Genomic DNA, 24,650 nt, shown 5'->3' with positions numbered 1-24,650 from the left:
CCACAAAAAACAAGGTGGTAATAGCTTTGTGTTATATGTGGCACAGAAAATCTCTGATGGGAAAAATAAGGCAGCCGACTGTTGACCCACAATGGAGAGCCCTCGTGAGGAAAAACCAGCCTAGGAGAACAGCAGAGACTTGGACATTCTATGAAAAGGGAGTTCACGTTACCTGAAATTTAACCAGAATCTCTAGTCAAGCAACAACTCCAGGCAATGATGGTTGAACTAAAAAGTCACTCTCGAGGACAGTTAACATCTTTACATTTTGATGGAGCACGTCACGGTTCTGACACATAGACGCGTAACTGGTAAAGGAAACTAAACAAGATCTAACTTGCAGATCTAATCGGGGCTCACTGGGAGCCCAGGAGGAGATGCTGAGGTCACTTCTGACTCCAGGATTAAGTGAGACAGAAGGGTCCAGGAGAAGTCTCAGAAGAGGACATACAGGTTAGAATTCTACCTGGAATCCATCTGGGAGAGCTGGACGGCAGAGGAAGGAGCATCCGGCCAAACAGGGAGCGACAAAGTGAACTCTGAGGACTCGCTAACTGAGAAATAAAGAAATAAAGACCTATATGCGTCCGTTATGGTACAAGGAACAACCCCAAATGGATACTTAGCAGGGAGTCACTTATCTCCTCTTATCTGTTTTTATTTCTTCTCGCCAATATGAGCACTTCTGACAGATGCCACCCATGCTTATGGCCTCAAGGCCTTGGTTTCAGGAAGGACAACATCCAAGAACCTGGATCTGAGAGCCCTACGGGGTCCGGATCAGCACCTGCTGCCTGGTTTTATAAATGAAGTTTTAGTGGAAGGCGAACCATGCCCAGGCATTTACATACTGTCTATGGCTGCTTTCCCATAACAAGATCAGGGCCAAGGAGTCATAACAAAGACTACGTGGCCCACAAATCCTGAAACATCTACTATTTTGACCATTGACAGAAAACGTTTGCTGATCCCTGATCTATGCAACAGGCTGACTGCAAAAATGGCCGTATTCTCTACGCCTCCCTGGGTCTACCGCACATTCAGTGGGACTTCCCGGGTCCCCCTCATTAAGAGGCAGAGTCCGTTTCTCCACGCAGTGAATCTGGACTGGCCTGTGACACAGCACAGAAGGCATTAGCATGCACGTTCGAGTCTAGATCCCAAGAGGTAATGCAAACTCTGCTTGTTTGCGGGGGCAGGGGGGGTTGTTTGTTTGTTTTCTGGACCTCTGCCTCTGCCAGGACAAGAAGCCTAGGCTCGAATGCTGGAAGGTGAGAGACCACATGGAATGGAGCAGGGTCAGCTCAGCTGAGGCCAGCCAAGATCACCTAGGCCCAGCCAAGCACAGACTTCCGAATGAGTCAGCCAAGATCAGCAGAGTTTGGCCCCATCAAATCACCCAGCCCACCCGCAGACCGCAAGAAAAATAACTGGTCATTGTTTCAAGCCATTGGGTTTGTTGAAGGGGTTGTCACGTAGCAGTGTTTAACAGTGTTCCTCGGGCTCCCGAGGGAGACGAGTAATGAAGACAGATAAGCTAGTTGCGGTATCGCGGACAGACTTCCGGGGAAGACAGGAACAGCGATGGAGGATAAAACTGCCAACAGAGATGGGATGGAATCAAATTTCATGCTGGAGGTATCTGGCCTGCCTCTCTGCCTACTTGTGATCTCTCTGTCAAATAAATAAATGAAAATCTTAAAAAAAAAAAAAAAAAGGGGGGGGGAGGCGCCTGGGTGGCTCAGTGGGTTGGAGGTATCTGGCCTGACAAAGTAACAACTCCTACCCAACCGCATTTACCTACAAGGGGACTCTGCAAGACACACACGGCATCTAAATCTTTTATCCAATCCTTTCAGGCGAGAAAGTATCTACAGGTTCCGTCTTGCAGTATGATGACTGCTGACATCAAGTGCTCCGCAGCAGATGACAACAGACCCTGTCCGGTAAAACTCATCTCTCCCGGGGCCCAGTGAACACGGCCTGTGTTAGCTGGGACAGTATTAGTGAGGCGATTTATGACTCTGATACTGAAGACAACTCTGGGTGGGTTGGCTCACCCTCAAAATAGGGATCTGTACCATTTAAAAGAAAACTGGACTTCGCATAGTCATATAACAAAATGGTTTCTAGAAAACAAGTGAAAGTGGGAAATCACCCAGATCAAGATAAAGAAGGACAGGTTCTAAGCATGATCAAGGCCACAGCGAACACAGAGCTGCCCACGCCAGGACTGTCAGCACGTCAGGCAGAAATCCATTCTTCTGAGTGTGCTGTGTCCTCTCCCTCTCCAAAATCCTGTTCTGTTTGGCGTGCTCTGCGCCACGTGCATTAATTTCCCCAGAGCGAGCTGCAGGCTTCCTCCTTGGCAACCAAAAGCATTCTCTTTCTTTCTCGTGTTTTTAAATAATTGGTAGTTAACAAAATAACACAAGATCCACCTTGCTGACAAATTTTCAGGGGACAGCGCTCTGTGCAGAAGGTTGTACAGCGGATCTCAAGGTATTTTTCATCTTCCGTCACTGAGACTTTCTATACACCGAACCACGACTCCCCATCTCTGCTCCCCCCGGCCCCCAGCAACCAACGGGAGGAAGAGTTCGGCCCCGTGTAAGTGAAATGACGCAGATTTGTCATTCTGTGACCAGCTATTTCACTCAGCAGAACATCCTCCAGGTCCATCCGTGTGGCTGCAGGACTGCACTTCAGAGGCCAGTGGACGTACATGTCACATTTTCCTCGTCCACCTATCGGCCGGCGGGTCTTCGGGTGGCCTACTTGTCTCTGTCCTTCTCCCAGTGGGTCATGGCGCTTCCACCACTCGGTAAGGGGCACAGGCCTGCAGGGAGCTCTGGTACCTCGGACAGGGGCTGGGAGGCAGCAGATGCCCAGTCATGCGCGCAGTATAAAGCAAGCCCGGCGACCCCCAGCCCACGGGCCGAATACAGCCCACAGCCTGTTTTTGAAAATCGAGTGTTAGGGGCACGCAGCCACACGCCTTCGTTCACGCCATGGCTAGGGCTGCTTGGTGCTCCCAGGGCCCAGCACAGTAACCGCGACGCGGCCTGGAAGGCTCACCGTGCGGAAAATATTGCCCATCTGACCCCTCACAGGAAACACAAGCTAAGCCCTGAGTGGCAGCTAAGTCACCACAAGGGGACGCGCAGGGGAGAAGGGGCCAGGGCAGGAGCGGTCTGTGCGATGCCCACGCTGCCGGCCCATCCCCCAGCACTCGCCCCTGCCGCGACCGGCCTTCACCGCGTACTAGAGGCTCGGTGTCCTTCCATCTGAGTTTGCATTTTCTGTTCCAACTCCCCATGTCATCTGGGAATTAGCTGATAGAGAAGGCGGCAAACACGGCAGCGTGGTCTGATCTGGGGGAGGAACACTGGCAGAAAAACTGTCAGGCTCTGAGGGCACCTGGCCACTGGCGGGCTGAGAGAGGCGGCGACAGGGGGAGGGTCGTGGGAAAGCACCCGGACGCCTCTCCGTAGGAGAGGGGACAAACAGAGCAGGGGGCAGACCCACGGGGGAATGCCGCGGACGCAGACGCGGAGACGGTCAGATGCATCACCCATGGGCCAAATGCAGAGCACTGCCTGCTTCTGGAGGGTGCACGAGCTAAGGGTGTCAGACAAAAGCTGGAAATAAAAGATTCCATTTATGTGACGTTCACAAACAGGCCATTCATCTGTGGTGGGAGGTGTGTATGCACAATGGTCCCTTTAGGGGTGGAAGGGGCCACAGAGGGCTTCTGGGGGCCAGCTGCATTCTGCTCCTTGACCCGGGTGTGGGTTATGTAGGGGAGTTCCCCTGGCAAAAATTCGTGGACGTGCACACTTGTGATTCGTGCATTTTTATATGTAGATAATTTACTTACATAAAAAGCTCAGCTAAGAAGAGGGATCTCAGTCTGCCAGCACCTCCAAAGAAGGTTTCCACGTGACCCAGCAATTCCACTCCCAGGCTTAGACCCCAGGGCACTGAAAACATGTCCCACACGAAGACTTATACACAAATGATCAGAGCATTATTCCCACGAGGCCAAACGTGGAAACAACCCAAATGCCATCATCTGATGAACAGGCTAGGCCCCAAAAAGGCAACTAAAGGATCTCACTTGCAACATTTCAACCTGGAAGCTTTGGGAAAAGCAAAAAGGTAGTTTCTAACACTAACATGGACACACACACTTAGAGGTTTCTACGATACCCTTACAATCAGAAGTTTCTCCAACTAATTAGCTACCCCAATGCTTCAAGACTCCAGATGCCCTTGGCTGGTGAATAGATATGATCATACCATAGCTCTAACCAAGTGTTTGAGCTCGAGGTTACCTGTAGTCACAAGATACTGCAAAAAGCTTCATTTCCTACTGCTTTTCCAGAAGTTCCAAAAGACATCACAAGCAGCCACTCCAAAGTCCCTTGTCCTCCAGCCCTACATGCCAGCCTCTCCTGTAAATATCACCAGAATGGGGACCTCTGGTCGCAGAGGGCGCTCTGCCGGCGGCCCTTCTGCTTAGGACCCTGGAGTCCCTGGGGAAGGTCCTGTGGGTCCAGGGCACACATGCGAGGAATGCCTCCTCCTTCCCCCCCCCCCCCCCCGTCTCTTTCCGGCTCCTCCCCGGCACAGTTCTCTGACAGGGAGAGGGAACCAGGAGCTTAAGCCGAATGAAGATACCCGCGCCCCCCCCCACCCCCAGGCTGCCTTTATTCTGACCCAGGATCTCTGTGCATACAACATCACGACACACTCAAGGAACATAATCCAATCCAAACGCATTCCTAGCTTCAAATTACACAACAGAGCCTGGTTCTCCAGATTTGCTCAAGTGGACAGAGCAAGGAAAGGGTTTTTGCCGTGAAATCAGAGGCCGTAGCACACACCTGTTTATCTACCATTTCTGCTGCTCCCAATCCAAAGACTGAAAGAGGAAGTTTAAAATGTAACAAATGTAACTGCGTGGCTCAGTCCATCCAGCGTCTGACCCATGGTATCCGCTTAGGTCGTAAGCTCAGAGTCCTGATCTCCTGTGTCGTGGGACCAAGCCCCACAGCCAGCCCCAGGGTTGGCACCAGACTCTGCATCAGCGGGGGGCGGGGGGGGGGAGAAGTCTGCTTGAAATTCTCTCCCTCTGCCTCCTCCACCACCCGCAAGCACATGCACATGTGCATTCTCTCCCTCTCTCTAGAATAAATAAATATTTTTTAAAAATAAAAATTAAAAAACAAGCGTTCTGGGACTCTCTGTCCCCACAATACACACACGCGTGCACGCACACATGCACACACATACATACACCCATTCTTTCCCATCCAGCCGACAGGCAGACCCAGAAAGGCGGAATCCACCCGCGGCTCTCCCTGTGCCTCCAGGGCCAGCAACGGCCTGCACAGAGTTCTGGCCACAGCCGAAGGAAGTGTTCGGGAAGACTTGACTTTGATCTCTTTGCCCACAGTTGTAAAACCATCACATGACCACATGCACGTGAACTGCCCTATACAGGTGGCTTTGCTGTCCTCACCCAACTTCTGGAATAATCTACTGTATCTGTGGCAGCCAGGGCCCCACACACATCCCTCAAAACCTCCCGGTAAGCTGCAGCTTGTTTCCAACTGTCTCTCTATACCTGAAGCACATTATTGGGAGCAGATATTAACTGATGACTCTTGGAACTGGCGCGTAAATACCGCACTCCCTCACCCCTTGAATGGAGTCCTTTCAAGACACGCGTTTTCTAAAGCAGAAAAGATGAACTACGGCAGGCCCCAGACTGCTCCCGTCAAGAAGGCCTGCTGGCATGGCTGGCCTTTGGCTAACATCTGGGAACTTGGATTTCAGGAGATTCCCACCAGTCCCAGAACTGATGAGAATGGTTTCTGTGCCCACGCTGGTTGTCCAAATAACATAATTTATGCTGAACTCCTGCTTTCTTTCTAAGAGATTGCAATTTTGATAGTGAGCTTGACAGACGGTGCCTCCAGGACCAACCTCCAATAAAACTGATGCGCACTGAGACTCTACCAAGCTTGCCTTTTCCCTTTGCTGACTGTGCCCTATACTCCCTACTATAATAAATTATAGGCAGAAAAACAACTGTATGTTGTGCTGTCAGTACTCCTAGTGGAACCCAGAGATGATCTTGGGGACCTGGGACACAGCAACCTCTGTTTCCTAGAGTTTCCAAAGCCTAGCAGGAGCCTCCGGTCGCCTGCTGAGTGAAGGGCATTAGCAGCCCAGCCTCTGCTGACGGGGAGGGCTTCTTCTCCCCGGCACACTTCCCCAGGCCCCTCCCAGGAGACCCTCCCAGGAAGCTCCCTGCGCTGGGAGCCTTGTCTCCAGAACCACTTAGGAGAGAATCCAGGTGAAGGCGGCAAGACATCTTCTGCTCCATCACCTAGCAATGCCTTGGCCTCTGTGAAACCCATGAGTGAGGTTTTGACAGCTCTGAGACAAACGGGGAAACCCTTCATGACCTGGGGCTCAGCAAAGAGTTCTCAGAAATGACATCAAAAGTACAGTCCACAGAAGAAAAAATGGATAAATTATACCAATGAGCAAAGCCAAACTTCCCATCCATTTAAGAATTCCGGAGAACTCCCAGATACACTCAATCGATGGCAGTGACGGACAGACCACCAGCAAAGGGTCCAGGCTGTGCTGCGGCCACCAGCGATTCTGGGACGAGGTCTGTTGCGTGCTCCTCCACAGAACACCGGGGGCTGCCCACTGCCGGGACTGGAGATACACAAATTCTGGTGTGTGTCAGCATGACCACCGGGGCTGGCCAGGGCCCTCCCCTTATTCCCCAAGTTTCAGCTTCAGCAGCTCTGTTGTGGGGCGCAGGGATCTGTATTTCTAACAAGCTCCCAAGGAGGCTGGTTGACGCTGCTGGCCCAGGGACTGTACTTGGAGAAGCACCGGTCCCTTAACACTTTGCCCCTTCCTACACCCCCCTGTCCTGCGCGCCCTGCATCCTTCCCGTTGTGTTTTAATCTCTAATATTTTTGGTATTGATCTTATGTATCACTTGCATTTGTTGGAATAATTACTTACAAGCTTGCTTCTTCCCATATTGAATCATGAGTTCCTTGAGGTCAGGGGCCTGTCGCTCACCCTTATTATCTGGACATTTGGTAAGTGTTTGCTGAGCCCCACTCTACAGTAATCCGCTAAACTGAAAAAGCTTAGCTAACCACCATATACTATGTCTATTCTACAAAAAGCATTACTGTTACTATAATCCATCTACGGATATCGAACTCCATGGAATAGTCAGCTAAATGCTTTTTTCTTTAAAGGTTTTATTTAATTATTTGACAGAGGAGAGCACAAGCAGGGGGAGCAGTAGGCAGAGGGAGAGGGAGAAGCAGGCTCCCCACCTAGCAATGAGCCTGACGTGGGGCTCGATCCCAGGACTCTGGGATCACAACCCGAGCCGAAGACAGAGGCTTCACCGACTGAGCCCACCACACTCCCCCAGCTAAATGCTTTTGACATCACTGCACAGACATGCTCAAAAATACACACAAAAGAGATTTTATCTGCGCATATACTTAGGACAAAGAGAATATAAAAACCAAGCTGAAATCACTACATGTGTAAAATGTGAGTGGCTTTGAAACGTTTCTTCGCCTATCACCTGGCACACACGCCATCCCACGGCTTTATAATTTGTAACAGCGCAGGTCAGAAGAGCAGTGCTCCCCTACTAGGTCTGTAGGTTTTTCTCCTAACTGCTTAACTCACCTTCATTCTCCTTTATTACTTTTCACCGTAAAGAAAGTTGAGCTGACAAATACACAGACAGACACCCTCCCCCAGGGCCGCTGCCCCAGGCGCATCCTGGCTGCCCAATACAGGCATTTGACACTGAATCCCTGGGGCCCCAGGCAGCGGGCTCTGAACCCAGAGTAGGGGCCTAAAGCACCAGGAGCCATTGACAGTTCCTTCAGTGAAACCCTTCCTCGCCATTCTTCTCCAAGTGGAAGAGATGACAGGGACAAGGGCTGAAGTCTCCAAGCGATGCGGATGAATACGGGGATGTACGTTGTGCAAAATTTAAAAAAATCAACACACTCAAACTCATCATCAGTACCCCCCAACTGGGGCGCCCGGGTGGCTCCGTCGGTGAAGCGTCTGCCTTCAGCTCAGGTCATGACGCCAGGGTCCTGAGATCGAGTCCCACATCAGGCTCCCCGTTCTGCAAGGAGCCCGCTTCTCCCTCTCCCACACACCCCGCTGGTGTTCCCTCTCTCACTGTCTCTCTCTCTGTGCCAAAGAAATAAATAAATAAATCTTTAAAAAAAAAAAAACAAAACAAAACCCAACTTACAATGAATATACCTCAACCTTCCAGGACACTCTTCTACTCCTCAGCTGGAAAAAGGAGGGGGAGGGGGAGACGGGGGGGAGGGAGGGAGACGGGGGGTACCGCAGGAGGAGCAAATAGGGAGCAATGAGCGAGGGCAGAGCTTCAGAGGGACGAGAGGAAGGCTGCCACCACCCGGGGAGCGGCCCAAGCTGTGGCCAGCACCAGCCCCCGCCCCCCAAAAGTCTGGGTTCCGATGCTGTGCAGCAAATCACTGCACAACTCAGCATCTTCAAACAGGAAAACTTAGGGTGTTTTCCCGTTTCTGTGGGTCAGAAATTTAGAAGCAGCTTGATTGGGTCCTTTTTTTTTTTTTTTTTTTTTTTTACTACTTTATTCATTTATTTGAGAGACAGAAAGAGAATAAGCAGGCGGGGACAGGCAGGGGGAACAGGCAGAGGGAGAGGGAGAGGCAGACTCCCCGCTGAGCAGGGAGCCCAGCACAGGACTCGATCCCAGGACCTTCAGATCACAACCGGAGCCGGAGGTGGACGCTTAACCCACTGAGCCTCCCAGGCGCCCCTGGTTGGGTCCTTCCGGCTCAAGATCTCTCAGAAGGTTGTGGTCAAGCTGTCCGCTATGGCTGCGGCTATCTGAAGGCCTGACGGGGGACAGGAGGACCCACTGACAAGTTGGCTCCCAGACAGGCCTCGCAAGTTGCTGCTTGCTGCTGCCGGGAAGCCCCGGGTGTGCTCCAGCCGGCCTCTCTGCAGGACTGCCCAAGTGTCCTTAGGACAGGGCAGTGGCTTCCTCCAAAGCAGCTGGGCTGAGGGAACAAGGCGGAAGCAGCAGAGTGTCCTGTGACCTAGCCTGGGAGGGCCTCCGGCGTCACTCGCACGGTACCCTGCCGGACACACAGGTCAGCCCCGAGTGACGAGGGAGGAAGGCGACCACATGGGGGCCTGCGCATCAGACGGGGTCCCTGGGGCCCGCCCTGGAGGTTGGCTCCCACACCGGTCAAAGCATTTCATCTCCCCTCTCCACCTTGCCCGAAACCACAGCCATTTCAAGTTCATTTGAGATCGCGGACTCTGGCTTCTTAACGCGCAGACACCTTTAGAGGGCGAGGGGGGCCCTGACTCAGTCGCTCCCGGCTGATCCTCCAGACGGGGCTCCCCGGGGACCTGTGGCGAGGGGCCAAGCGCCACCGGACGAGTAAGAGTCCCAAAGAGAGGAAGCTCAGGGCCCAAGGACAGGCAGAAAGACTGAGAATTAACCTTTGGAGACAGGAGAGGGCCTCCTCCCCCTCCCCTCCCCCCTCCCTCTCCCCCATCTTCCTCCTCCCTCCTTGGTGCACCTCCCAGCTCCCAGCTCTCACGCGCCGTCTGCTCCCGCTTGGCTTCCAGGGCACTGGGGCACCGGTGTGGGACCAGGTGTGGGACCATGACCTTCCCTCCGCGGCTCGCCTCCGATGGCCCCGGGCGGCACAGCTCTTCGGCAGGATCGGGAACACAGCCCGCGTGTTGGAAGGGGGACGAGGCCAAACGCATGTGGCCTCAAGGGACACAACAGGCGCAGTGTTCTGCCATCCCCACCACAGGGGCTGGAGAGGTGGCACGGGTCCCTGTGTTCCTGGCGTCAAGGGCCAAGGAATGAGACTCTCCCCAGAGACGCCTCCTCACGGTAAGAACAACTTTTTCAAGGACTCGCTGTGCCAGGCAGCATTTTAAGCTCTTCGCGTATACTCAGTCGCTAGGGCTCTGGGCATTCTGCGCATGGAATCCCGTCACCCTCGGGCCCAAACTGCAGATCAGCAAACAGAGGCAGAGGAGCCCTTCGGTCAGGGTTTCGGGCCTCACAGAAGGCAAGTGGAGAGTCAGATTGGAGCGCAGGCCCCAAGGGCCCGTCCGCGCCGAGGGCCTCGCCCCGGTCCTCTCCGGGCCGCAGAGCGCCCGCTGCCGCTGCCGGGTGCCACCGCGCGAGTCCGCTAGGACAAAGGACCGCAGGCTGCTCAGCTCCAATAACAGAAAAGTACTGGGCCACAGTTCTGGGGGCCACAAGTCGGAGATCAAAGGGACAGCGGGGCTGCCTCCTTCCAAGGGCGCCGAGAGACACTCTGTTCCTTATAGAGGGCCATCCCCTCCCCGTGTCCCTTCAGCTGTCTTCTTTCCAGGCCTGCCTCTTCTCACCAGGACAGCATCTGATGGCCTCGATACAGGTACCTGCTATCCCCAGAGAAGGTCCCCTTCCGGGGCTCCGGCGGTACCGGACACAGGCGTTTTGAGAGCCACGACTCGGACCGAGCCACCGCTGAAGACAGTGCTGGTGGCAAAGCGCAGGTCAAGTCCCTCCAGCTCCAGGGACCTCTTCAGACGGGGCCTCCGCGGACCCTTCCCACTGCAACAAGCCGTTTCCTGCTTGCGTGAGGGATAAACAGAATTTGTAAAGGGTAAACTCAGGCAGTCATCGAACATGGCTTTGGGGTGTTCTTCCCGGAGCCCTAGAACAAGGTAACCAGGCGGCCGACCCGTGTTCTAACTGGGTCGCCCGGGTGACGGCTGACACGTGGTCTGTTCGCAGGTCTGGGGCACAGCGGGTGCTGGGGGAAGGCCTGGCTGAGCTAAGAGGGACAAGAGCGCGTCTGTCACCTTTGTAGTCGGTCCCCCTTGTTACTCACCGCCGAGCCCTCTCAAGCGAGCAGCACCTCCGAGGGGTGCAACGGAGGGAGGAAAGGGGCTTCCCGTGAGCCAGAGGGAAACGAAGAACCAAGAAGGCCCGTACACATAGCCAGTGCCCAGGCAGACGTGGTCGGAAGTGCCGGTGAGCGCAGGGGTGGCGGCGACAGCCCCGAGCGAGGAGCCACAGGGGCCTGGCCAGCAGGCAAGGAGCAGGCACCCCCGCGACGAACACAACGCGGCAGGTGTGCGTGAGTCCCCTCCTGACCCTTCTTCAGGCAGCCAGAGTCACCCTTCAAAGGCAAGGCCCCGCGTGTCACTCCCACACCTGGGAGCATCAGGCAGCTTTCCGGCCCACAGAAGAATCCAGGATGGGCACCACTCCTGCCACACTCCTGCGTGGTCCGCCAGGGCCACCCCGCAGGGCACCTTTCCCACCCTGTGCTCTCTAGGCCGCTCTTCTCTGGACACGCCCACCTCCTTGCTGGACACAACTTGCCTCGGGCCCTTTGCACTGGCTGTTCGCTCAGCCCCGAACACTGAGGGCCTGGAAAAATCTGGGCCCAGACACACAGCAGGGACCCAACAAGGGCTCGCTGAACAAGAAGTAAGTGAGGGAATGAACGCATGACTGAATATTGAGGCTTGTGTCTTACAGAAACATCTTTGCAACCAGATAGGAAAGCAGACCTATTCCAGGATCCCATGCGCATAAAGTTCAACAGGCAAAAGTAAACTGTGCTGATACAAATCAGATTAGGGGTTGCCTCTGCCAGAGGGTTTGTTTGGCTGAAGAAGGGTGAGATAGGGCCCTCTGGGGGTGCTAGGAATATTCCTGGTCAAAACTGAATTAGAGCCACGCATGTTGCTCCGTGCAAATTACATCCCAATAAAGCCAGCAAACAAAGCCGTCTCTGTGTTCTACAGATGACTGTATGTGCACAGACACTTTCAGAAACCTCATCGACCCAAGGTAGCAGGGGATGCCTTTGGGAGAAGGCCCCGGGGACTGGAAATGAGGAGGAGACTTCCCTTCCTTTCCACAACCTTGATGCTTCCAGAAACTCTCACTAGGTGTACAGGACTCGGAAAAAGTTATTCAAAAATACCTCTCGGGATCTGTGAAGGAAACCCACTCCCGCGCACAGGTAGGAAAGCTTCTCTCTGCCGCCCACGGAAAGGGCAGTGAAGCACTGTGTGAGGACAAGGCCTCCCCACAGCCCGCACGCACGGCAGCACCTGCTGAGAGAGACTGTGTGGAGGGGACGGACTGTCCCCCTGACACCTGCCCCCGTGGGGGGGTAGGCCTCACCGCTAGCTATCACCCTTTGATCTGGCTTGGGGGGACCTATGCTGGGAACCTCTGCGCCCGCCGGCCTCCCGTGGGGCCTCGGGTCTGACGGGGGCACCTGGAGCTCAGATTAAAGACGCTCCCGCTGGGCCTCACCCCCAGACCTACTCGGTCGGAATCCCCCCATGTCCACTTGTCTACATTTCTTTTCGGTCCTTTTCTTTTTATTTATTAGACAGACAGAGATCACAAGTAGGCAGAGAGGCGGGAGGCGGGGGGAGAAGGCTCCCCGCCGAGCAGAGAGCCCAATGTGGGGCTCGATCCCAGGACCCTAAGACCATGACCTGAGCTGAAGGCAGAGGCTTTAACCCAAAGCCCCCCAGGCAACCCTCAGTCCTTTTCTAAGATTTTACTTATTTATTTGTTGTGCGATCAGGGGGAGGGGCAGAGGGAGAGCGAGAGTCTCAAGCAGGCCCCACACTGAGCATGGAGCCCACCACAGCGCTCGATCTCACGCCGCTGAGATCATGACCTGAGTTGAAACCAAGAGCTGGATGCCAACTGAGCCACCCAGGTGCCCCCTTTTCTATCTTATTAACAAAAATCCTTTTATTATTACCATTTTCAAATACACAGAACATTATCCAGAAGAATCTAACAAGTAACACCAATCAAATTCAGTTAAGTGCTCCCATTTAGCCATATTTGCCTTGTGCTCTCCCCATTCAACCGAACCACTTACAAGTAAATGATTTCACTAGAGCAGTGGTTCTCATAGTGTGACCTGGGGACACCTTGGGGTCTCCAGAACCCTTTAGGGGATCCGTGCTGTCAAAAATATTTTTATGGGGGCACCTGGTTGGCTTAGTTAGTTATACATCTGCCTTTAGCTCAGGTCATGATCCTGAAGTCCCAGGATCGGGTCCCACATCAGGCTCCCTGCTCAACGGGGTATCTGCTTCTCCTTCTATCCTTTACCCCCCAAAAATAAATAAATAAAATATTTAAAGTATTTTAAAAAATATTTTTATAATAATCTTAAACTATTTGCCTTTTCCTCATTCTCATTCTCTTGTGAGCATACAGTAGAATTTTCCAGAGGCTACAGATTGAATGTAGAAGCAGGTATGAGAATTCACCTGTGTTGTGTCCAGCCATACATAAAAGAGATCTCCAGAAATGTTAAAAAAAAAAAAAAAAATTGAAGTAACTTCCGTCATGACACGCCATCCCTAAATACTTTAGCCTGCATCACCAAAAAATACGAGTCTTGTACATACTTGTGGGTTAGATAGGAAAATATTAGATAACTAATAATAGACAACTAGATAACTAATAATAGATAACCACTGCTGTAAAATAGTTAACTAGTAGGTAATTATAATAGGTAACTAGGTATAATAATAGATAACTAGGTAACCACTTACAGATAACTATTGCTGTAGAACAAATTCCCCCAAAACACAGCAGCAGGAAAGGAACACGCATTATCTCACTGATTGTGTCCGGAATCCCAGAGTGGCTTCACTGGGCGCCTGCCACCCCACAGGACTGTCACATCTGAGGAAGCGAACAGCAGTTTCCTGATACCGGCTGGCGGCAGTCGCATACAAATAACCCGGCTGGCCCCAGGTGCCTAGTACAGCTCTTTGTTCAGCCCAGGGCCCGATCAGGGGCTCCTGCTTTTTATCTGGTTATTGTCATGGGCCGAACGTGTCCTCCCAAAATTCAGACGATGCAGCCTGCCCGAGCGGGACGGTATTGGGAGAGCAGGTCCCGGAGGAGGAGGCCTCGGGATGGGATGAGAGCCCTAGAAGAGACCCCCGAAGGCTAGCTCCCAGCCTCTTCCCCGACATAAGGAGGCGAGAAGGTGGCCGCCTGCACCCCAAACAAGGGCCCTCGCCGGAAGCCAACCGCGTCGGCCTCCAGAGCTGTGACAAATCCACGGCTGCTGTCGAAGAGCCCCCGAGTCTCCGGTCTCCGTCACAGCCGCCACAGGGACTGGGACACTTACTCGGTCTCTTAAGTCTCATTTGAGGACGAACACCCTCCTTTTTCAATCTTCTTTCGCGACGTGGACTTGTTGCCGCAATGGGGCCAGAAGGCCCAGCAAGGGTGTCAAGCCCCGGTGAGGCGCGGGGAGCGGGGAACAGCTCGGGGACAGGATGAGCCGCGACCGAGCGACCAGAGCGAGGACGCCCGCCTCCCGCGTCCTCCGGCACAGACCGCCCACCGAGACCAGTCGTTACGGGGCCTGGAAGAGTCGGGAGAGGAGGCTGATGGCCAGGGGCTGGGGTGGCGGGCACAGAGCAGTCCCAGGCCCGGGGAACAGGAGTCCCCCGGCCCTCCTAAGCCTCCCACTGCCCCCGCGCCGCACCGGGCCCGCACCTTGCAATGCCATTGCCATCGCCGCTTCCCGTCTCTCGGGAGTCCTCCAGCTCGCACGAGAACCCGCTGACATCCCTCTGGTGCCCCCCAAAAGCCAAGGAACCAGCAGGGCCCCAAGCCATGGACCCAGCGGCGTCCAAGAGGGAAGTGATGCGGAAGAAGCCGCCCTGCCCTCCGGGGTCAGAGCCAACAGCTTCGCCTTCGCCAGGAGCCCCGCCCCGAGTCCTGCCCTGAGGCCGCAGGTGGGTGAGCGCCCTGCCCCCGGCGCGCGGGGGAGGGGGGTGCCGGGCTGTGCAGGCAGGTGGAGGCCCCAGGGCCACCACCATCACCACCACCCAGCCGCCACCCCCACCCTACCCCCCCCAACCACACCCCCAAGCCACTGCCCACACCACCTCCGCCCCTCGCATATGGGAGGGACCCAAGGTCCCGTGAGGCCTGGGCCGAGCTCTCAGGTGAGCAGACAGCCGGGGACAGCCTCGTCCAGGCGCACCGGGCTCCAGCACAGGGGGCTCCCGGGCCAGGCATCCCCTCTCCCCGGCACTCCCCTCTCAGCCCAGCTTGCTTCCCAGTAACAAGGGACACACAAACAGGCCTTCCCTTTCGAACAGAAGCGACTTCTGGAACCTCAGAGTGTAAAAAAAGCCTTCGCATTGTATTTCCCAAAATACAGACACGATGAAAGGGAAATTGATCTCTGGTCAAGGGTTTAGCACCAAACCCATCATAGGAAAATGAATTCTAGAACCCTGAAGCCAGGAGGACATTTAGAGAAGATCCAAAGCAGTGGTCCTCAACCAGGAGCAATGCTCCCGCACCCCAAGGGGACAGGCAGCAGCGTCTAGAGACGTTTGGGTTGTCACAGCTGGGGGAGGGTCGTTCCTGGCATCTAGTGAGTGTCCCCAGGGATGCTGCCCAGCCTCCCCTGGTGCACAGGGCGGCCCCCCAACAACAGACTGATTCAGCCCCAAAGGTCAACAGTGTTGAGGTGGAGAAACCCTGATCAAAATCTCTTGGTTGCTGGGGCGCCTGGGTGGCTCAGTGGGTTAAAGCCTCTGCCTTGGGCTCAGGCCATGATCCCAGCACCCTGGGGAGCCCCTCATCGAATTGGGCTCTCTGCTCAGCAGGGAGCCTGCTTCCTCCTCTCTCTGCCTGCCTCTCTGCCTACTTGTGATCTCAGTCAAATAAATAAATATAATCTTTTAAAAACAAAAATCTCTTGGTTGCTTTGAGGAAGAGAAAACTGAGGCCTAAAGACAAAAAGTAACTCGCCTGGGCTTACACAGTCCCAAAGCGAGAAGGAGAAGCCAGGTCTCTACACCATCTCTATCATCAGCTCTGCTCTGTCTAGGGCTGGATGGGGGCGAAGAAAGGAAGGGACCCAAGGATCTTAATCCTTGTCACCAACCTGAACCAAATTCAACAAATTGTTGAATGACTACAACAACACATCAGGCGTCCAAACTTGGTTAAGAGAGGCCAGATACAAAATTACACCAGATACAAAAATTAACTCGAAATAGATTAAAGGCTTGCACATAACACCTGACACCATAAAACTTCTAGGGAAAAAAAAAAAAAGAGGGGAAAAGCTCGACATAGCACTTAGTGATGATTTTTGGAATCTGACACCAAAAGCCAAAGCAACAAAAGCAAAAGTAAGTGGAACGATATCATATTAAAAAGCTCCACACAGGGGGGCCTGGGTGGCTCAGTGGGTTAAAGCCTCTGCCTTTGGCTCAGGTCATGATCCCAGGGTCCTGGGATGGAGCCCCACATGGGGCTGTCTGCTCTTCGGGGAGCCTGCTTCCTCCTCTCTCTCTCTCTGCCTGCCTCTCTGCCTACTTGTGATCTCTGTCAAATAAATAAATAAAATCTTAAAAAAAAAAAGCTCCACATAGCCAAAGAATTCACCTACAAAATGAAAAAACATTTGCAAAGCATCTATCTGATAAGAAGCTAATATCCAAAGGGGTGCCTGAGTGGCTCAGTGGGTTAAAGCCTCTGCCTTCACCTCCCGTCATGATCCTAGCTTCCCGCATGGGGCTCTCTGCTCACAGCGGGGAGCCTGCTTCCTCTCTCTCTGCCTGCCTCCCTGCTGACTTGTGATCTCTCTCTGTCAAATAAATAAATAAAATCTTAAAAAAAAAAAAAAAGCTAATATCCAAAATATAAAGAATACAAATCGACAGCAAAAAAGAAAAATGATCAAAAAATGGGCTGAAGATCTAAATATACATTGTTCCAGAGAAGACAGACAGATGGCCAACGGGCACATGAAAAGATGCTCAACATCACTCATCGTCAGGGAAACACAAATCCGAACCACACCAAGGAAGCCCGCATGCTGCTGGAATGGCTGTTAACAGGAGGACCAGAAATAACAAGTGTTGGCAAGGATGTGGAGGAAAAAGGGAACCCTCGTGCACCGTTGGTAGGAATGAAATTAGTGCCCCCACTGCAGAAAACAGTACGGAGGCGCCTCAAAAAAAAAAACTAAAAACAGAAGTATCATACGACGACTCAGCAATTCCACTTCTGGGTATCTACAGAAAACAAAAACACCAACTCAGAATACTCGCATCACTATGTTCACTGCAGCATTATTTACAACAGCCAAGCACGGAAACCACGGAAGTGCAGATGGATGAATGGACAAGGGAGCCGCGGTGTACACCGACCACGGAATATTACTCGGCCATAAGAGAGCATGAAAGCTTGCCATTTGCAACAGGGATGGACCTCAAGGGCATTATGCTAAGGGGAAGTAAATCAGAGAGAGAAAGCCAAACACGGTAGGATCCTTCTTAGGGGGAGGAGCTCACAGAGAACAGACTGATAGTTGCCAAAGGCAGGGAGTGGGAGAAAAAAAAAATTTTTTTTAATTGAAGCTTCAAGCATGGTTGGACTAGAAAATGATTAATGAAAAATGGAGCTCAGTTACCAGCTAGGTAATGAGAATTGCTAGCTCGCTCCTTGAAAATGAGTTCAGCCTGAAACGTGCTGCCAAAGCCTGTTCATGCCTGACTCCCCCACCTGCAGAAAGGAAACCGCAGAGATGGACGATGGCCCTCCGATGGTTTCACACCCCCTGAGGTGAGTCAGGTGACTCCCCCAGGCCCTCAGAACTTGTGCAGTTACTAAACATTGACCGATTTCTTAAACAGCAACTAAATATTCCCGGTACCACGCCCAGTGCTGGAGATAGAGGAAGGAACCTCACACACACAAATCCCAGACTTCTTGGACCTCCTATTCCAGCAGGAAGAAACAGACTCAATACACTAAAATAAGTAAGTAAATTACTAAAACATTTTAAAAAGAAGGAAAAAAACACAATGAGATACCATAACTACCTCCCAGAATGGTTAAATTTTGTTTTTTTTAAACTGACAATAACCAAGGGGCTGGCAGGGAATAATTTTACATGAAATAAGACTCATTCGTTTAAAACACACACACACACACAAAGACATAACCCCTACATACTTAGGAGCATGACTAAAATTAAAACAAAACCAAACCAAGGTGCTGGCAAGGATCCTAAGCAACTGAAATTCTCATACATTGTTGGCAGAAATGCAAAATGGTACGCCCACCTTGGAAAATAGCTTGGCATTTTCTTATATAAGCACTATTTTTTTTAAAAGGATTACAGTAGCAAAAACATAGCTGTAGAGATGGAGACATGAATGTATGGGTATATAAATATACAGGCATGGATATAGACAAAGATATGACTTTGACATTTGGATCTCTAGGCTGAACTACATGAAAGGCTATGGCCCAGAGTTTTGCCGGCTCATTTTCTGACATAGTGTTAATTTCACAGAAACGTTCTGATTTTGGCACAATCAAAGGTAAGTCTCACTGACTTCACCCCATCCCCATCCCCAGTGGGATTCCCCATTGTTTTTATGGCACTGCCTTACTCTGAAATAAATAATCAGAGCAAATCAACTGAAATTTGGTTAGAATATAAAGCAGAGAGAGGAAGTCTGTAATCCCCTTCTTAGAGCCAAAGCTATCTGGGCTGCCAAACAGTAAGCCCACCACAAGGGGAAACCTTTATATTATCAACTAAAATAGCACTGCTTTTTAACACTGTCCTCCAACAGTTGTAGGGGAATCAAATTATGCATAGTGTGAGTTCCAGTACAATTTACTGACGCCCCAACTTCCAGAGGGGTCATGTTTTACAGAAAAGAATGCCACATTCTCCTCCTAGGGGTGCCCACCCATATCTCGGGCCCTATTTGAACCAGAGAAAGGAATGTAAACAGGTCCCACCAATTAACAGAGTCCATTAAACGCCCCCCTCCACCAGCCAGAACTGAAAAGTCACCTGACCCCCTCCATCTGCCGCTGAGTCATCAAGCCCCTTCTTCCAGCGAGCTAATTATTCAACACGGAAATTAAAAAGAACACTGGGAATTCGATTTGGTTGTTCGTCTTCACCCCACCCCCTTCAAAAAACCATTTTGTTCTCCAGAGCTGTAGCTGATTCGCTCTCTTACACTCACAGTCAATCCTCAGAGGTTGCATTTCATTTTATTGGCTACTGTTATTTTCCAATCTACTTAAAACACCTGAAGGGGGGAAAAATGCATTTCCAACATATCCCCTTCAAACGCAGGAACCTTGCAAAAATAAAGCAAAACGATTTATATTGCACATTCAGCTCTTTAAATTGCTAACCAGTAAGTTTCCATTCCATTCAGAGCAAAGCAGCTTTTGCTTTAAAAGAAATCAGGCTAAATACTGAGGACAAACCCCCGGAAGGAGAATTAGTAAATGTGTCATTATTTAAGAAGCACAATGACAGCTGGCAAACAGTTGACAGTTATCCATGACAAGCCCCTTTCTGTCTTTATCATGCGTGTACGGTGATCATTCCAGATTTTTCTCCTCTCCTGAGCAAGAGGCCCCGGTCTTCCCGTCTGGCCCCTGCCCACTTTCCCGGACAGGCATGCCAAGCTCGCGCGTGGGCCTGCAACACCCCCGACCCCGGCATCCCCGCCCGGCGCGTGCAGCAGCCGCAGCGGCCAAAGACCCCCCCATTTTCGCTTTCTGGGGCGCGGAGGGGCTGCAGACCTGCAGGGTGGGCGCCGCGCGTCCCTTACCTGCAGTGCCGCATGGCGCATCCCCGCCGCCCACCTGCACCGCATCCTAGAGCATCCTTTCTTCAGCGCGACGGCTGCGAGCGCGGTGACGTCACCGGAGGCGGGCCCCACGCCGCCACGTGACTCCTCGGGCCTAGGCGGGGAGGCGGGGGTGGGAAGCCGAGGAAGACCCTGGAAGACCCTGGAAGTCCCCGGCTCCTGCCTCCCTGCTGGGCCGCCTGCTTGATGTGCGCAGCTTTCCCGGCCTTTCACCGACTGTGGGAAAGGGGCAGGACACAGAAAGAGAAATCCCAACGATTACAGGCTCCAAGCATGTAATAGGATTATCAAAAGAGTTAGCAATAAAGGGATTAGTCATGAAAGGGAACAATTTAGGTTTTATTTTTAAAAGTCTTTATCAAATACAACGGAGAAATATATTTTGTGTAAATCAAAATCACAACTAAAATATAAAGTGCGTGGGAAAAAAGTGCATGGAAACAACTTTGCACAGAGTTTCAGTGTTTCATATCACTTATCAAATATGATCTGAAATACTTTGGTTTGAAGCATATTCATTATGGAATATTATGCTAATTGCACTGATGAATAATGTTTTTATTTACTCTCAATAGCTACACTGTAGTATTAACTTGCATTTGCCAAAGGGGGGGAAAAAGGGTTACCACATATTCATATGACATACTGGAATATTTGCTTATGGAAGATAAAGCACTATTGCATGAGCATGGTTGTACTTATTTCTGTGTTTTCTTAAATCTTCTGGCAAGGAAGTTGATATCTCAGACATGAAAGAGTTAATTCACAATAACTCATTATTTCACGCTTTTTAATATTTATCACATTCTGCAGAAGTGAGTCATCTTACTGTTACAGAAAAGATACACGACGTCAACATTTCTCATTCACAACTGAAACAGCCTTGCCTAGAAAGCCTTAGGAAAATTCCAGCAGTAATCAGGGAAACCTGAAATGGCATACTTCAAACCTAAGCGGTGAACCCATCAAGGTTTCTTCTGCCAAACCATACAAACGGTTTTGAAACGTGAAAGGGACAAAAGCAGAAACTGGTCTTACTTGTATTCCAGTTTCATCTACTAATTTACTTTCGACAGAATTTAAGTCACAATTTTAACATTGCCTCGCCTGCTGGCCCAGAAAGATGTGAAATAGATCGTTTTAAAAGCAGGCAGGAGTTACCTACTTGCTATTTATTCCAGCCGCTTTGGTGTCCTTCTATATTTAACCTGGGCCCTTTTGCCACCACTCCTTCCATATTAACCAAATCTCCGTGCAGAAGGTCAGCCTCTAATTTGGGACATAAATAAGGGCCCTTGCCCTTCACATCGATCTATTATTTTCTGCACCGGGTTTTAAAACCCAACAATGTGGCCGGCCGTGTGGTTTTCTAGGTCACTCCTCTCCAGCTTGTTTTTCTAGGTGATAAGTAACTTACCTTTTCCTTTCAGGTTCCTGACATGCAAAGTTAAAACGCTACGGCAATCCCCCGCTCCCGTGGGTGGAGGGTCTGAGGGGGACGGAATCGGACCGGCTCACTTTCCTGCCCCAGGCAAATGTCGATTTCAGCCCCCGGCGCCCGGGCACCCCCCACCCCCCGCGGAGCCTGGCTGCGCGGTCACGTGCTGGGCCCAGCCACTCAGTCCCGCACAGCCAGCTGGGTCACCTCTCGGCTCTGGAGGCCTGCCCTTCCGATCTCGTTCGCCTCCTACACGCGGTGCGTTCCCGGCCAGAGAGAACCTAACCGCCGCGACTCGGGACGCCCTGCCCGGAGAGGCGGGGCTGCACCGGGGGCAGCACCGGCGGCTGCGGCGGAGAGTCTGGACTCACCGGGCGGGGGAGAGAGGGAGGAGGGAGTGGGCTGTAAGGTGGCCTCCTGCGGCCCAAAATGACTTGCTCGGGGTTCCAGCTGGGCAGAAATGATTCAAGTACAGGCACCTTCCTCACCGTGGGGCGATTTTGTTGCCCATAGGTTACTTTCGCCTTCTCTTTTGCAGGGGATTGATTGCTCAAGTGTAAAGAACATTACAGCAAACAAGTGGTTCAGGAAAGGCCTACACCCGCCATCTCATTTGCAACAGAATGAGACACCTTCTGTTCTACGTTCAAAACAGCCAAAAGAAAACCAAATGAATCACTGAAGTAGCAGTTAGTGAGAAATTATTGTGCACGCCCCAGAAAGTTTGCAAACGGGGAGCCCGCGAACCAACACATCGAATGACGCTCGCGGGTACCTTGTTACAACGCAGCTTCTCCCGCAATAAAGCTGTGACTGTTCATTCTTCCCAGTGATTCGTTACAATATTGTAATTTTCAGTAGTTACCAGTCATATCAACTTTCGGAAGCAGCTCAAGTTTTATCATTTTCAGAGACACAAGGAAGAAATGACCACGTTCAATTAGGCTTGCAGGATAAGCCAAATTAAGCTTCACCTGCATGACCAAACTGGTTATGTGTGCTCAGGAACCCTTCAAGGTTGGTCTCCCTTTGTTTCTAAATTTTAACAATCACCCCCCCACTTTGGGTCACCCTCACAGTAGGACCAGCCATTGGAGCCTGATTCTCGGTTACCACCATTGATGGGGTCAGGCAGGAAGATCGCAGGTTTGCTGTTTCCGTTAGCTGAGTCATTGGGCTAGAGGGCCATGTAAGCATCAGCTTCGTTGTTCATGTGATTATTGTTGATTTCATCCAGTTGTCTGCGTGTGATTAGCAGCCAACAAGCACTTAAAGCTTCCAGAATATACAATGCCCTAGAAAGGTCAATAAGATGATTGTAGGGAAGACAACAGCCAAACATTGAAGACTTCCCTGGAGCAGAGACACCCAGGAGCCATCGTTTAAGGAACCCAATAAATCCAATGCGTTGTAATGAGATTCAGGTTTCCCTTTACTAAGTCAATCTACAAAAGAAATTTTTTTAAGTTATGTTCATAAGCATAACGTGATTTATCAGCAAGCACATATCCTCATGATGACCCCGGGCGGGATGAATTGAAAAAATGTATTTCAGGAGATGCCGATGCACGTGGGCTTCCCTCTGAATTAGAACATCTATATGGTGTGAGCCATCAGGTAATTTAATGAGCAGTGTACCTACGGAAACAAAACCAAAGACTAATAGTTCAAGCAAATTAGAAATTCCGTTTTCTGAGTTGGGAGAGCCGTCAGTTGAGATTTCAAAAAGTTGGTTTCGAAGTATCTTTACATAGAGTGCAAGCAGGACAGTCAGGCAATCAGACAGATTTTTCCTGTTTGCAGCGTGAAGGTCCCCGGTATCTTTCCAAGTGGCCGCGTACAAGCAGGCACAAACATCCTCCGCAGTGCGCTGCTGTGATTTCTTTGATGTTTATTTCAAGTTGTCCAGTTTCAGCTTGCATGGCTTGGGGCGGGGGCAGGTTTAGTTTCGTAGTGATTCCAAGTGAAAGTAGTGGGAGAAAATTGATAATGCTGATCTGGGGAGTTTTAGCCAGATATTGGAGGAAGCTAGAGCTCAAGATCCAGGCCAGTTTACAAGTAGAAAATAAACTCTGAGAGAGAGAGATGATCAACAGCCCTAGAATCTAATATCCACAGGAGTATATTACTGAAACATAAATTTCTCTCCATAATCATTTCCATTTCCAAAGACAACCATGGCAAGACTAATTTGTTTTGCGAATTAAGTTGACTTTTAATAAACTTGGCCTGATTATTTATGTAAGTAAGCAGGAAAAGTGATTGATCATGTTCTTTCCGTTCCTTTTAAATCTGCAAACAGGGATGCCTGGGTGGCTCAGTGGGTTGAAGCCTCTGCCTTCTGCTTGGGTCCTGGTCCCAGGGTCCTGGGATCGAACCCCGCATGGGGCTCTCTGCTCAGCAGGGAGCCTGCTTCCCTTCCTCTCTCTCTGCCTGCTTTTCTACCTACTTGTGATCTCTGTCAAATAAATAAATAAAATCTTTAAAAATAAATAAATAAGGGGCGCCTGGATGGCTCAGTGGGTTAAGCCTTTGCCTTCCGCTCAGGTCACGATCCCAGTGGGATCAGATCCCAGTGGGATCAAGCCCTGCATGGGGCTCTCTGCTCAGCAGGGAGCCTGCTTCCCCCCTCTCTCTCTGCCTGCCTCTCTGCCTACTTGTGATCTCTGTCAAATAAATAAATTAAATCTTTTTATAAATAAATAAATAAATCTGCAAACAAAACATTAAAGAACCAGCAAGATTTGAAATGAAGTCAGAAAAATTCTAACTATCTTCATTAATTTATTTGGTCTCCTGTAATCAATTCTTGATCTCTATCTTTTGTTAGTTTGAAGAATTCATCACTTTTCCATGAAAGTTTTAGAAATTCTTACACAGTTCTGTGTTATGATCTTTAAGTCATCGGAAACCTGTATTCTACAGAGTACTTGTGGAAAGAAGGGGTCTTTTTCATGAATCTTCTCCAAAATAAAGCATTTTTGCGGGAACATTTTTTGCAAAAGCATCAGAATAAAACAGTAACTTCTGTAAATGATAAAAGGCCTAAAAATTGGCAATGGTCAAAGCTCGGATGAGAAGTCGTTATAATGCAATAGACAAGAAAATTTGATTCCTTCTCCGATATACCATATTTTAAGACCATAGCTGGGATTGATGAAGTTCTAGAACCTACGTGAGGTTCGGTGGGCTGAGGTCCAGAGCCGATGACCAAGAAAGAATTCTTGAGACATCTTTGGTGCAAAATAGTGTTTTATTAAGGCACGGGGACAGGACCCGTGGGCAGGAAGAGCTGCTGCCCCGGGTTGTGAGGGATGGCAGGTTATATACCCGGCGGTTGGGGGAAGGTGAGGGGAAGGGAGATTTCAACGGAGTTTTCATA

General features: G+C 51.0%; 1 protein-coding gene across 3 annotated transcripts in view; it reads right to left on the bottom strand.

Moving 5' to 3' along the window:
- Positions 1-21,601, bottom strand: part of CLCN4 (chloride voltage-gated channel 4) — a 59,680-nt gene extending 38,079 nt beyond the window's left edge. Inside the window, exons 1-2 of one of the 3 annotated variants that reach the window (XM_004758814.3) lie at positions 21,476-21,601; positions 19,792-20,046 (exon numbers count right to left, since the gene is read on the bottom strand). Coding sequence is in view for 1 of the 3 variants with exons in the window: in XM_004758812.3 (XP_004758869.1) it covers positions 14,669-14,741 (73 nt within the window). In the remaining 2 variants the exon portion in view is untranslated. Of the gene's footprint in view, positions 1-14,668; positions 14,820-19,791; positions 20,047-21,247; positions 21,453-21,475 lie in introns of those variants that run through there. The other 2 variants (XM_004758813.3, XM_004758812.3) reach the window with 2 other exon arrangements.
- Positions 21,602-24,650: the final 3,049 nt, after the last annotated feature.

This window comes from Mustela putorius, unplaced genomic scaffold, assembly GCF_011764305.1.
Source record: "Mustela putorius furo isolate JIRA1106 unplaced genomic scaffold, ASM1176430v1.1 tig00003836_pilon_pilon_pilon, whole genome shotgun sequence".
Classification (NCBI taxonomy): domain Eukaryota; kingdom Metazoa; phylum Chordata; class Mammalia; order Carnivora; family Mustelidae; genus Mustela; species Mustela putorius.
Note: the sequence above shows the minus strand (reverse complement) of the source record. Positions and strands in the feature narration are given on the sequence as shown.